A 15,044-nucleotide genomic window follows, 5' to 3' on the forward strand; every position below is an offset into this window, starting at 1 on the left:
AGGAGTACTGTTTATTAAATATTTATTCAAAATTTTAACCAATAGCAAATAGATTGGAGAATACAAATACTGGGCTCATAACATATTAAAAACAAATGATGCATAAAAATTGAAAAATAATTTATAAAATAGAACAAAAAATTAAAGCTAAAAAGTCTATAATTTGAAACAGATGGTGTAAAAATAACACATGCCTTATGATTTCAACTAGTAATATATTATTACAATCATCATCAATTGAATAAGACATTGTCACATAATAATAACTGGAGTTAACCAGCAACACAAATACTCAATCCAACAAATCCAACTTATCTAGAGATCATATGATGATAAGAGCGTATCTTCATACACCATTAAGAAGAAGAAGAGACATGGGACATGAACTCTTGATCTGATTCCAAAGCTTCCATACACTCTGGAGCAACACATACTTCCAAATCTACACTTCCTCCTCCTCTTCCCGGATTAGCTGATACCTTCCCATCAAACTTACCGCCATAACCGCTTCTAGCCGCAACAGCTTTTCCCATCCCAAACTCGCATTCATACATCTTAAATCGGGGTGAGCTTCCAATGTGAACAACCATCGATCCCAAAAGTGTTTCCAAATGGAAAACAAAAGATGACTTCAACCATTCCTCGATCGTTGCCGAGATCTTCTCACTAGTATTTCCGATCACAGCTTGATGCATTTTCAAAGCTGCCCATCCCAAATCATTATCCAGTAGTTCACCTGATGTCACGGTCATCGACCTTATAGAAGAAATGCAATTACCAAAAGAGCTTGAAGACAATGGTGGATCCAGTTTCGCTCTATTGTTAGCGGCGAAACTGCACGAGTTTCTTGACCCTTAGGTCACTTTCTTGCTCTCGTAATGCATCTCCATGTGAACGCGGTTAACGCTTGAAAAGAAGAGATTGCTGTTGTTTTGCATTCTTGATTAGCCTTTGATTTCAATGATTGTATTGTTTCTGATGAGAAATGGAATATTCTCTCCTTCAAGACCGGAGATTCAAATCGGCTTATAAATTCATCAGAGGGAGTGAAAGGAAGGCTGTGCACAGGACCGTACCCTGTAGGGAACCAACGTGCAAGAACCGGAGGATTCTTGAGAAGCAAGTTATCGGTTTCTTGTGCATTGAAAATCTCCGACAAAGAGTTGAAAAAATGCCATAACGAACTTCCATCTCCCATCACGTGACTCATTGACAATCCTATGAACACTCCTTACCAATTCTGTTACCTGAAATGTTCCATGTCTTTAGTCTATTTCATATTGCTAACTTTAATTATATACTTTGATGTATCTCTAAATCAAATGGCAACGAGAGTGAAGTTTATAAGTAGCTTAAACTTTTAGGCTAAGTGAATTATATGATTTTGAGATTTATTATATACAAGAATGAATTAATGTACCTTGATAGGTGTGAGTGTGTGACCATCGTGGCTCACGGCTTTATTGGTGGTCGAAGAAAGATTGAACAACAGAAGGAACATATTTCGACCTACACGTAGATCCGATTTGGCATGGATGAATCAAGCCCCTGGACTGTTATTACAATCCGCAAACACAGAGTAGGATCTCGGATCATCGGTTTTCAAAGTCGAGAGGCGACCCGCGAGGGGATAAAAGTGGACAAGTGTTGCGGCTAGAGAGTCTTTAAGCTTTTGTAGCCAAGTCTGCATGAAATCGTCTGGTTTGATTCCATCATCAGATTCAGATATTATCGATGATGGTTTGAGAAAGAGAAGACCATTTTGGAGGTAATGCATAGAGAGCATCACAAGATCCAACGGTGACAAATGGTATGACTCTTTCCATTTTTCAGGGAGGGTTTTGGGTTTCACGAAGCATTGGGACACAATTCTAACGTCCGATGAAGCAGAATCCATTTGAAGAATGCCTCTACTTTATACAAAATTTCTGGTTCTTGATTTTATTTGTTTTTCTTCATCAATTGAGGTTCTTATGTAACTTTGGAGAGTTTGTTGTATAGTTGATAGAGTTTAGGAATAATAATAACTAGCATGTTTATTATTTAAGGGTAACTAGATTAAGACTCGTGCTAGAGCATGGGTTAAAATTTATTTTATTTATATTATAATTTTTATATAAAATATAATTTATGTGATTGTTTTTAAAAGTTTTTTTGGATAAAATATTATGCAATAAAATCATATGCTAAATATGATGGCTTGAAAAAGACACTTATTTTGTAAGTTTTATATTGTTAATGATTCTAGATAATTACCCGTGCTATAACACTAGTTAAATTTTATTTTATACGAAATTTTGTATATTTTATATTTTAAAATAATTTTTTTATATGTTGTATTAAGTTATATATGTGAAGTTATTTCAACAATGTATATTCTACATCATGACTTGAATGTCATTATAAGACATAATTTTGTAAATTTGAATTTAAATATTTAAATTTTGACCCGTTATTCAGTAAAATTTTTAATTCAATTGATTTTATATTTAAAGAATAATATTACTAAAGCTTGAATATTTTATAGATTGAAGAATTTATGTTTGTTTTTAAAATTCAACTTATGTTATATCCGAAAATAAAACTATTTTTAATTATAATAAATAATATGATAATTTATTTGTTTCACAAAATAGACTCATATATGAAAATAAAAAGTGAAATATAATGATAGTTAAATATTAAAAGATTTTATTTGATGAATAATTTAATAAAAGAAATTAATATGGTAAGTTAGATGATATGATTCTTTAAAATATTCTCTTTAAGATTTTTGGTATAACCTATTTGTAACTAATTAATCTATCATCAACGTATAACCTATTTGTAACTAACTTATTAAAATTATATAGTCTACAAAACAATGTTGTGTATTTCCATTTTATTATATAGGGATTATTCAGAAGGATATCCATGCATTTGATTTAGGTGTATGTCTATATACATTACTAGGACCAGACCCGCGCTACAGCGCGGGGGAATGCTCACAGAACATAAATTCATAACGGATTGATACATGTTATATTTTTATTTCAGGGTCAGTAAAATATATATTTTTGTTATGAGTTTGAACATTGGATAAAATAATAGAAGGAAAAAAGAAAGTGAATGATAATATACTGAGTTTAGATAAAATAAAATAAAAAGATAGAATTTTAATATTTTCATGAATTTGGATAAAATAAAATAATGAAAAAAATTGTATTAATTTATAAAAATAGATTTTTGAAAATATTGTATAAGTAATTAAGTTTGGGATTTTTGAAATTTTTTTTAATATAAAAATAAAAGAGTTTCCAGCTAACTTTTCTACATGTTGTGACCCGTTGCAAAATTACATACATGTTTTGACACGTTGCAAAATTGTATACACGAGATATATGTATCCACACAAAAAATGTTTCGGAAAATCTATAAATTATGATTATTTTTTAATTAAAAATTGAAAATTTTATAAGAATTTCTGTTAAGGATCCAAACAAATTATATATACTTAAAATCTGTATGAGTAAATTGATTTTTTGCCGTTTTCTTGGTTTCATGGTTAGAAAAAACTTATTTAAATAGCATTTCATGTTGTAAAAAAAAATTAAAAAAAGCATTTCATGTAACAATTCATAGTCTTTACTCTAGATAGAAATTTTTGTCTGATTTTTTCTATTGAAGTTATTGGGCTGTATGTAATATTCACAATTTAGTTTAGTGTACTCTTTAGTATTGTCTTATAAAAAATCTTAATGGACTAAGTTAGGCCTTTTTGTACAATTATTCAATTTAACATTAAACTAAACAATTTTTCTTTTAACTCTCTTCGACAAAATCGAGAAACCCAAACTCTAAACCAACCTTTTCCATTCTTCATCACTTCCCTTCAATTCTGTTCTTCGATTCATGTCAACATCGAACAGGTCTTCATATCAATTATTTCCAAACATGCTGATTTTCTATTCCTTTTTTGAAGAAAGCAAAACCTACCACAAAATCGAAATCGGGAAAACGCTACCGCAGTCAAAGGGTTTATATGTACATATCGGCAATTAATAATACAACAAAATCACTTTGGCTTTACCAAATTCAAAGAGTTAGGAACTAATTGCATGTATTTTGGTAAGTTATTTCAGTTTTTAAGTTAAATTTTGCAAATTGTCATTTGGTATTTTTCGAATTGATTGTCATGCTCTCAGATTGTTATTTTGTTTCCGAAAGTAGTGGATAATTTTCGTTCTCAAACAGTGGTATGCTTATATATATTTCTGTCAATTTTGATTTCACCTTTTTTACAAGTTTAGGGTGATTGGAAAAATTTGTACGTAAAAAGATTGGTATCAGTTGAGTTTGCCAATTATTTTAAAAATCTAATAAAACTTTATTTATGATTGTTTCAATACATGATTAACTTAAAACCCGACAATTAAAAAATAGCAAACTAAGTAATGATATATATGAACGGTATTAAATTTTTAAACTCATCTAACAACATTTCATTCTTGTAATAAACCTCTTGCAACACATGCTTATAAGTAAACAATACATAACTTTGCAAATAAAAAATTTACATAGATATACATTTGAAAGAATTGACCTTAGGAAATCGCTGTGTTTGCCTATAAAAAAAAGGCAAACATATGACCATCTTATGCATGTTGTTTTCGCAAGCTAAAAGAATGTTTTCAGCAAACGACCCTCCATAGTGTACACGCTAAACGTTCATCTCTTAAGAAAGAAAAAATAGTAATTCAGTAGCATAATGTTAAAAAGTTACAAATTGTTATATGTATAGAATAAACACGAACTCATTAGTACCTTTTATCCCTGAGTACAAACTCGATTTTGTTTTTAATCCTATCCTCATTGTCATGAGTTTTCATTTTGCCGAAATTAACTACCTCACAATGACCTTTACAAAAACACATTGGTTTAGGAACATAATAAATGGACTCTTGCAAAAAAAAAACTACAAATATACTTACATATAAACATATAAGCTAATGAAAACGAATATGATACATACAAAAACTACTAATATAAGCTTATTCCATGGTATCTGATAAAACCATTTCTATAGTCTCTCCGAAATAGACGTTATATTGCTTCCAATAATAAATGATTTTCACTTGAATTCTCCAGCATGTTCTGAATGGTTTAATGGACTGCAGATCTGTGATAGGCACGAGAGGGGCAGCCATTGAAGAAGGCTTGAAAGGAGAAAGTAAAGAAGGTATGATGATTGAAGCTTCGATTAGTATCATCGTATTTATAGGGAGTCGTCACGTATTCTCCATTAGGTATGATTTGATAGTATAATTTATGGTATATTTGTGGAATGTGGGATAAAAATCTTAAGTAGTTAATGAGATAATATATTCTTAACAATAATGATATATTTTCTTGGTGCAGTTAAGGATAAAAAATGAATCAGATCTTGAATTAGGAATATAGTACATTACTCAAAATGCGGCTTTGTAAGATTTTGGAATAGTCTTTGAAGATTGATATCTGTTAAATTAATTTTATTTGAATACCGTAATCAATGTCATAGAGGATTGATATCAATCAATTGAATACCGTAATCAATGTCTTTAATTGTTTGATTTGATAATAATATAGACTAATCTAATGTAGTTTCTCTATTTTGCAGCCTTTTTTTGCAGCCTATAATAGCCCATTAATTATTCCGTGAGGGAAGCAGTTAGTTGAAGTTCGTCAATAGGTCCTTTACGATATCCAGTTTAGAATTTCCGGGTAATTTGTAATTTAAAATCCGACTCATAAAGTTTAAAAGTCACCTTTAACCTTACTGAAATGTTTGCAGTCAAATTTCGACAGGGGTATTTTCGGGCTATGTAAAAGTTGTACTTCTCTTTTACTAACCTAGGGATGTTATTATTTTCTTTCCTAGCATGTCATTTAATAAGATAGATAAATTATATCAAAATATTTATTACTCTAATCTAATAAGTCCAACTGTTTGCTAAATTTTTTATTACTCTATATCTAAATATTTAGAGTAAATATTTATTACTCTTAGTCCAACTGTCTACTAACTCTAAATTACTCAATACATAAGATTTAAATGAAAATCAAATAAGGATAAAATAAAAAGAAAAAATCTCTTACTATTTAAATTAGTTGACTACATATTTTATTTAACACATTAAAAAGTTCCTTACCAAAAAAAAAAACACATTAAAAAGTTTACAATATGGGCCAAATTCAGGCCTTTTAATCTGTAGACCCAAATGTAAGAAGCCTCGATTATACAAACTATCCCAAAACTAACTAACAAAACAGACACTGACACACAACTCCTTGTTCATCTGTAAATGTGATTCAGCGAAAACCCTAATCCACACCGACACACACGCCTTACTCCTTGTTCATCTGTAAATATGATTCTGCGAAAACCCTAATCCGATTTTAGATTCTCCGGTGTAGAAGCATCTGCCTGTATAACAATTTTCATTTGAAATAGAAATTTGTACCTTTATTACCATCAATAGATACAATTACCAATAAAATTACATCTTTCCCTTTTTCTTATACTTTTTTTGTTTCCAATAACTTCATGAACAAGCAGAAGCATCAAAATTAGGCAACACAATGAAGGCCATCGACAATGGCAAGACGTTAACAGGAGAGTTTACACCACGGATGACCGGTTCAAGGCTCGGGATATCTCCTGTTGCAGTCGGTTTTAACGGTTTACCATTCAAGATCATTGTTTTGCTCCTCAAGTCACGGTTTTCTGGTGTTAGATGATACTCTTCTCGGTTTAAATATCCATCAGCAGCTTTGCTTCCAATCCAAGAAAATGGTTTTTTCAATGTATCCAACAATGACTTCTTCTTCTTCTTCGATTCCACGTTCATAACCAACTTTCTGCCATTGCTGACACTAACCGTAAAATCCGATTGATTGCTTAGATTTATCAGAAGCAATGTCACACCTGCCTAAAACCAAGAAAAAAACAAAGCCTGTAACTAAAACTGAGATTTGGAAACCGAGAGTTTAAAGATGAGATGAGTAAACTCACTCTTCCTTTTGAACAATGTGCGTAAACACGTAGCTGTGGTGGTCCATCTGTGTGAACCGCGAGAACACCTATTCCCATTAACCGATGCCAAAGCAGAGCGCTGTCCCAATCAAATCAGATAAAACTTCAAGATCAATTAACTATAAGGTCCATAAGCTAAAAACTCAAGAGTCCAGATTTGGTTAAGGACTCTTACCTATAGTAATCCGGATTTGGAACAAACGTGTTCTTTTCGAGCAAGCCGTAAAACCCACCAACCAGAGTCTGTCTGCAGTAAACTTTAGTGTTGTGTCTCGACGACATTCCAAGCTGATCTAGATACCTTAAAGAAAGATTTAGATCCAAATAGAATTCTTTTAGTTCCTTCTTTTGGTAATAGAAAAGCCAGAGGAAAATTCAAGAATCGGTTGTTCTACCAGAAGCTATCTATGAATGTATCTGAAACATGACGGCCACCACTATTGTAAGCTCCACCAGATTCTCCAACCCAAGGAGAAGCCCACGGTCCATGTTCTTGAATCGTCTGGTTCACATCCTTGAATGTTTCAGATACCTTGCTTAAGAAACTCGGATCCAATATCTTCTTCACCAACGCAGGATCATTTCCTGAAACACTCAAACAGAGAAGACAGAGCATTCCTCAGAAAATGACCTACACATAGTCACAGCCATGGTATACAGTTGATTCCATTATCTTCTACCAAACCATACCTGAACCAAGATTGTACATATGATGAGTCACAACGTCAACAACACCGGGACCAGAGATCTGAAGAAGTTTGGAGTACCATGGTCGTTCATAGAATCCTCCAGGAGCGACAAGTTTAGGCTTGGCTAGCCGAGAGTCTTTATAAACTCTGTTGATTACATCTCTAAGTACAATCAAGTCTTTCCCGTAAAGCTCTGCGCTCACACTGGCACCAACCCCGCTTCCACTTAGCTCGTTTCCTAAACCGAGTACAAAGGAAAGCTTAGGAAAAAAAAACACCGAGTAAAAGAAGGCGACACTTGAAAAAGTTTGATTGTTACCAAATTCCCAAGAATCAATAGCGTAACCCTTTGAGACTGTGTAGTTAATGAAATCTTGAGTGTTTACGTGATCCCACGCCCCACCCCACGCTTTCCCGCGGAGTTTGTGTCTCCCACTCAAAGCGTTTAAACCAAAAGTCACTACAGCTCTGCGCAACAAAACACACAGCTAGTTCAAGAGTCTTCTAAAGAGAAGCTTGATGAAAATAAATCGAAACCAAAGAAGGCTTTACCCATTTGCGGTTAGGAAACTGTGGAGCTCGTCCCATCGCTTCATATGCAAGCATCCTTTAGAGAATCCGAACAAACCGCTGTTCATTTTTCTGAATGGTCGGCAAGGAGTTTTGAGATTTCCTACGTCATAAGTCACTTGATCTTGCAGTGAACCGCCAATTCTTATCCTCAACGGCTTGAAAGCTAAACAAATACAAAATCCCTAAAAGTTTCAGAAATCAACAACACACAAGCAAAAGGCATTAACGTTTTTGGTGTGAGAGGTGCAAACCTTGAACAGCTTTAGAAAGAAGGGGTCTGGTCAAGTCCTGTAAAAATTTGAAAAAAAAAATTCAATTGCAATCGCAGACATTATGAAGAGAGTAATCAGTAAAGACCGAAAGGTGAATCCTTTTCTCTAAATTTTTGCTATTACCATATTGATAACTGAAGAGTAGCCCCAAGGACATTGTTCATAGTTGCACTTGTCATGTGGCCACCAGTCCAATGTCGCACAGACAAAGTTCTCGTCAGTCTCAGAGACTCGACGAGCTCCTTCAATAACGATCGATACACGCTTCAGTTCTTGAGCCATTGTTGTCTCTGGAGCTAGAAGAAGACAACTCAAGATGACAAAGAAACAAACTTTGAAGCCCATTTCTATCAACTCAAGATGACAAAGATGACAAAAAAATCAACTTTTTGCTGACACCATGGAAAAAGCTAGCCTAACCTCCGAAATTACCAGAACAAGGAAGTGATACAAAGAGAAAGGCTTGGTGCGGAAAAGAGTAATTATAATTAATGGTGCAATTAGCCCATCCTCTTAATTAAATGTAATTAATTAGTCAAGATACTTTTTTTTTTTCATCAAGTATTGGGTTTAATGTCCGACCATGATAATCACAATTGAAGTTAAATAATGGAAAGAAAAACTAAAAATTGGACAGGAGTCAAACAAGGATGACGATGGCAACCGATTCAAATTCTCAAGTAATTCTTAATTAAACCTCTTAACATCGGAGATCGAACTCAGAAACCCCTGGGAATTAAAAAAAAAAGTGAAGAAAGAAAGTAAAACTTCGATAATGGAATCGTCGGATTGAGATTAAAAGAAGCAAAGAACTGACCTTAGAATCCAGCTTCAATGGAGATAATCAGACTCTGAAGCAAAAAAGGGTACGTAGCTGTATAAATCTGGACTTTTTTTTTTTTTTATTTTATTAATATGAAGTAGAGATTTTTGTTTATGTGGATTGTTTCTTGAGTTGAGCCTTGTCTTAGATCAAAAGATGTGGGGATTAGGTGACCTTTTGGAAATTTGTCGGCTTTCTCTAATTGCTCGGATTTCTTTCCAAAAAATTCGTAATTTTTTTTTGTTTGGTAATATTTATGGAGGAGTTGGTGCAACTTGGTTATGAATCAAAAACCTTCTCTTTTTTTTTTGGGTAGGAATCAAAAACCTTCTCTTTGATACATGAGCTTTCTACCTCTTTCTTAATTCTCTCGTTAATTGATTTTGTTTAACAGAAATACAAAACAGTTTAAGCATCTCTTTGAAAACAAGTAAGATCGAATTTGGTGGACAAAAATATTTTATTTTAGTTGCTATTCTTTTGCCTTTTTGGTTTTTACTTTCCCCCCCCCCCCTCCCCCTTTTTTTTTCCTTACGACTGTAGTGATTTTTTTTAAGTATATTTTTCTAAAGTTAAAGTTTATTACCCTATCACTTAACTGAATAAATAATAAATTATTTGGTTAATTATAATCGATTTACTATGTTATGTTGTATGTTATCTAAAAAAAAACGATAAATATGTTACCAATATAACTATGATTATAAATAAACAATCTACAAAACAAGTCATTTTCATTGTGTACATGTTTCGTTTTCACCTCATATGACTTTTCAAATAAATTCAAAATCTACTAAACATAGTCACTTTCAACTGTTCTACTTTAAAAAAAAAATCCAAGCACAAGTTGCATAAACCAATAATATCCAGGGAACATTACTAAACAAGATTAGATCTTAAAAGGAATATTATCTATTTGCTTATACTAAAAAAGGCAAATCCAGATTATAAAATAACACAATTAAAGAAATAAGTAGTAAATAAAATTGGCGTCAGAAAGAAAGACAGAAAGAGAACAATTTGGTAAAGGGAACAACTGTGGAAGGTGGTTCGAGTCGGTGCATCTGTCACTCTTCTGAGTCAGTATTGCCATGTGTCATGCTTATCTCAGAAGCAACCAGCCTGTAAACAGATCTATCCCTTTCCCTTTTCTCTATGATAATAGTATCACTATCATATTATATTATATCTAAATTAAATCAAATCAAGAGATGTAAAATTAGATATTTCACTTTCAAGTTTCAGAGTAAGTGTTAATCATTTTTAGTGGTTATCAGTTATGAATTGACCAACCGACTTTATATTAGTTACTAGTTACTAACCTCTCTAAGTTTTTTTGTAGGTATTAGTATATTAATAAGCTTTCAATGTTTATAATTATATCCAATTTTTGTATTTACATATATATATATATATATATAAAATCATACTAAAATTCTTTCTACCCTTTTTTCTTTTTGCTTTAAGGGCCACGCAATATCGAATGGTATTTTTGGAATTGTTTGGTGAGCTACTTTTCTATATAGGATGACCACAAAATATACATTTTCATTTTTGTCACATGTTCTAGAATCAGCAAGGTATAAATTGAAATTTGGGGCCTTATGTCATAAAGGCCTAGGCTTGGTCGAATTTGGGCTTTTGAAAATGCATTTTTGATAATATTAAGATTTGAATGACGGTGACTGATGGTGTTTGTTTGCTATGGGCTGCATAGGTAAATCACATTTAATCACATTTTCTTACGGCAGTACAACTTTTCTTTTACGGAGTAGTTGTTAATTGCTTAGGAGAAGAATTACCGCACATAATAGTGGTGCGTTATGCTATTTGTTCCATGTTAAAAGAAAAAGATGTGTGTTAGTTTTCGTTGTAAAATTATATGCTTACAAAACATATATTTATATGAATCATATATATATGGCACGAATTATTAGAAATTATTTGAGAGCATCTCTGTTCTTTTTTTTTTGTTGGGAGCGAGCAGCATCTATCTAGATCTTATCTTTTTTTGTTCAACAAATATATATAAATCAAAAGAATCCAAAGTCGGTCCATCGCGGAAAGCATCATTCTTTAGAAAAATACAAAAAGACGACTTGTTTCCCCCATCTCTCCCGATCCCTCCGTCCGTCCGTCCGTCCGTCAATAATGCTTTAATACACTTATTATCATAAACTGACACATTAATATATGGACTACGTATTTTGAGTTTTAATAACTTCAAAATTGTTTGTTTTGTTAGCATTCATACTTGATTTAATTCAGTTCGCTTCCTTCATAAATCTTTAAACATGTATGAATAATATTAATGTGTTATTTCACTTTGATTAATTACAAAATCTTATATTAACTAGATTAGGTCTCGTGCTAGAGCACGAGTTGAAATTCTTTTTATTTATATTATAATTTTAAAATAAAATATAATTTATATGATTATTTTTAAAAATATTTTAGGATAAAACATTATGCAATAAAATCATATGCTAAATATGATGACTTGAAAAAAATACCTATTTTGTAAGTTTTATATTGTTAATTTTGTAATTTTATGTATGAGAAATGGTTATGTTTGTTGTTTGTTTTTATTTTAATTTTTGAACATGTTTGGTGAATTTTTTTTAATATGACTCGTGCTTAGGTAAGATTTTATTTTTAGTTGCACAATAAGATCTCGAAAATCACGATTAAGTGTGTTAAATTGCCAATATTTTATTCTTTTTTACGTCTAAGAATATATTTTTATGTCTAACAGTATATATTTTGTAACAATACATGGAATATTAAATATTTTATTTAGGAAATTGTATAAATCATTGGAATTTTCTCTTTAAGAAAATTCTTTGGGATATTCTTAAGTGTATTCATATTAGCCCCACAGATTGACCAATTAATCTATAACGTTTTTTGTAACTAATCTATATTTATTGTATAACCTATTTTGTAACCAATTTATCAAAATTATATAGTTTAAAAAAAAAAAGTTGTGTATTTCCGTTTTATTATACAGAGGATATTTGTCCTAAGACTCAAACTTTTAAGAAAAAGAAAAAAAAATGTCAAAAAGATTCTCGTCTCTCCTTCCCTCTCTTTCCCTCAATTAAACATTTGTTGACCTCTTTCATTTTTTTTACCTTCTGAAAATCAAATCTAACTTTCTCTCTCTCTCTCTCATTTTTATTTTCTTCTGAAAGTCTCTTGAAATCACTCCTCAGTTTTCAAAAGAGTTGGTTGATCTTCAAAAAGGTAACATCTTTCTATATTTGTATCTCTCACATTTTCATCACAGTTCTTCTTTGTAATTTCTTTAAACTATTATGTTACTGTGTACTGTATTGTTACTTCATTCTTGATCATAACTTTGAGATCATAAACCAAATCTGCCTTTTTTTTTTTTTTGGTTTATTTATGTTCATCGGTTTAGTTATTTAATTTGAGTCATGATTAAAGTTCGATTTTTTTGTTGTTCTTGTTGGGTGTTGATGTGATTGCTTATTTATTGATGGTGGAACCAAAGATTCAATTTTTTTTGGTAGACTTTTAATTCTTTCATACGTTCAACGTGCTTCCAAATCAGAGAAAGACAGTTTAGGATCAAATCAATATTGTTTAAATGATTTTGATGATCTGTACATTGTGTTCTTCTCTGCAGTTTGTTGTAATAATAACTTGCAATGTCTGAGGAGAATATTTCACAAGTTGATGACAAGTGTTGTTTGGATGATGCAAACCCCATGGAGTTCTCTTTGGATACTACCCCTCTTGTTATGGACGAGCAAGTTCAAGGAGATGATCATGTTCTGCTTCCAGCTGCAGAGACCAATCATAATGTGAATTTGAGACGGTATTCGACTGGAGCTCTTGATAAACCAGCTGCCAAACCTCAGGTTCAAACCCGTTACCGTGGGAGTGGGAACCAAACGAGTTCGACTCATGATCTTTGTAAACATGGGAAGAGGCGTGAGGAGGATTTGGTTATCAAGCCAAGGAAGTTGGTTAAGAAAAAGAATGTTGAAAGCGGAGATTTGGTGAAAGGTGAGACTTTTAGGAAGTCGTTGGGAAATGTTTCTAAACCGGACAAGTCACCATTGCGGGTTGTAAAGAAAGAAGCTTCTAGTGAGGTTGCCAAATCTTGTGATGGTTTACGCGTTAAGAAGAGTGAAACCAACAGTACTAGTCCGAGTGTCTCAGCTGTTGTAAGAATGGTCAAGAAGACTACTAATCTTGATGTTAAGAAGGTTTCAAAGATCAGCGAGAACAAGAGTTCTAAAGTGGATCTTTCGAAGAGCTTGAAGAACAAAGAGAAGACGGAAATTGATGAACTGGACAGATGCGATGATTCATTGGAGAAGACAAATCTTGATGTAAAGAGTTCGAAAGAGGATCTTTTGAAGAATATGAAGAAAAAAGAGAAGATTGATGAACCGGTTGTATGTGATGATGTAGTGAAGAAGACAAATCCTGATGTTAAGAAGGTTTCAAAGATCAGCGTGATCAAGAATTCTAAAGAAGATATTTTGAAGAATCTGAAGAACAAAGAGAAGATGAAGATTGATGAACCAGTTAGATCTGATGATGCACTGGAGAAAACATTGTATGTTGTTGAATCTAGTATTGAGAAGAGGAAGAAGAAGAGCATCACTAGTGTTAAGAATGAAACTCAGCAATCTTCTGAGAAGAAGTTCTTAAGAAGCAGCGGAAAGAAAAGTCTTAGCTTATCACCGTCTTTGTCACCCTCCTCGGAGGAGTTTAAGAAACCACCGGTCACGAGATCAGATCCTAGGCCAATAAGGCAGACTACTTCCATGTCCAAGACTGGATTGTCTGTGAAGAAAGAAACTGGTTCTGAAAATCTTGCTACTAATCTGAAAACCGAAAGCAAGATTATTAGGCCAAAGAGGACTGGTTTAAAGGTTACTCCTCCACCTCCTACTGCAACGAAGCAGCTGACGAGTTTCAAGAAAGGGAAAGTTATTGAACCGAAAACAGAAGATTCCACTGCTACATCGATCAAGTTCAAAAAGAGAGTTGTTCAAGAACCAAAGCTCAGAAGTGACGTGAACAAGAAGAAGAAGAACCTGAAAGACAGAAGAGAAGGTATTGGGAAGATTAACGGTGAAGGTAAACGAGAGAAGGTTGTATTGAGGCATAGAAAAGTGGAAGTGAAGAAGAAGTTGCAAACACTTTTCAATAATGTGATTGAAGAGACTGTGAATAAGCTTGAAGAAGTGAGGAAGAGTAAGGTCAAAGCACTTGTTGGTGCTTTTGAAACGGTAATCTCTCTTCAAGATAACAATAGAACATCTCAGAAGAAGAAGACTCAGAGCAAACCCACATCTTCTCCACAAGCTGTTGAAGGCTAGTAGTCCCCTTGAGCTTTAAAAATTCAATACTATTTTGAGTTAAAAACGGATAAAAGTTGTGAATTTGTGATACAGATGGTTCTTTTTCTTTGGTTCATGAATCTTGTAATGTAAAATTTTCAAAGAAATCATATATATTTTCCAATAAGAAATTTGGTCTACGGGAACATCTGTTGTAAGATTGGAATCCGGTTTGATTGGTTTATTCTGTTATTGTACCGAACCGGATTTAAATCTAATTCACGCGTGTGGAGTTTGACACGTGTGATT

General features: G+C 32.6%; 2 protein-coding genes, 1 long non-coding RNA gene and 1 pseudogene across 6 annotated transcripts; 2 read left to right on the forward strand and 2 right to left on the reverse strand.

Annotated features, from left to right (window-relative positions):
- Positions 1-356: 356 nt before the first annotated feature.
- On the reverse strand, positions 357-1,897 carry LOC104709886 (putative acetyltransferase At3g50280; annotated as a pseudogene).
- A 1,943-nt stretch (positions 1,898-3,840) lies between these two features.
- On the forward strand, positions 3,841-5,832 carry LOC147940506 (uncharacterized). The gene is made up of 3 exons (XR_015563355.1): positions 3,841-4,107; positions 5,157-5,218; positions 5,639-5,832. It is a non-coding gene; the product is annotated as an uncharacterized LOC147940506 (long non-coding RNA).
- A 630-nt stretch (positions 5,833-6,462) lies between these two features.
- On the reverse strand, positions 6,463-9,878 carry LOC104708318 (heparanase-like protein 1). Of its 4 annotated transcripts, none has more exons than XM_010424862.3 (11): positions 9,406-9,878; positions 9,286-9,317; positions 8,712-8,935; positions 8,568-8,604; positions 8,296-8,479; positions 8,063-8,211; positions 7,745-7,981; positions 7,450-7,639; positions 7,230-7,355; positions 7,034-7,133; positions 6,463-6,950 (listed from the first exon to the last, which is right to left on the reverse strand). In XM_010424862.3, the coding sequence occupies exons 2-11, from the start codon at positions 9,293-9,295 to the stop codon at positions 6,564-6,566; spliced, it is 1,644 nt and encodes a 547-aa protein (XP_010423164.1). In that variant the 5' UTR covers positions 9,296-9,317; positions 9,406-9,878; the 3' UTR covers positions 6,463-6,563. The 4 variants fall into 4 exon arrangements, with proteins under 4 accessions (XP_010423164.1, XP_087319045.1, XP_087319046.1 ...); XM_087462919.1 differs by having other exon boundaries at positions 9,244-9,317; XM_087462920.1 differs by lacking the exon at positions 9,286-9,317 and having other exon boundaries at positions 8,712-8,980; positions 9,402-9,839.
- Positions 9,879-12,435: 2,557 nt separating this feature from the next.
- On the forward strand, positions 12,436-14,926 carry LOC104708319 (uncharacterized). The gene is made up of 2 exons (XM_010424867.2): positions 12,436-12,657; positions 13,064-14,926. Exon 2 carries the CDS (start codon positions 13,086-13,088, stop codon positions 14,772-14,774), a length of 1,689 nt encoding a protein of 562 aa, XP_010423169.1. The 5' UTR covers positions 12,436-12,657; positions 13,064-13,085; the 3' UTR covers positions 14,775-14,926.
- The last annotated feature ends 118 nt before the right edge of the window (positions 14,927-15,044 follow it).

Source organism: Camelina sativa, chromosome 8 (genome assembly GCF_030686135.1).
Source record: "Camelina sativa cultivar CO46 ecotype springtype chromosome 8, ASM3068613v1".
In the NCBI taxonomy this organism is placed as follows: domain Eukaryota; kingdom Viridiplantae; phylum Streptophyta; class Magnoliopsida; order Brassicales; family Brassicaceae; genus Camelina; species Camelina sativa.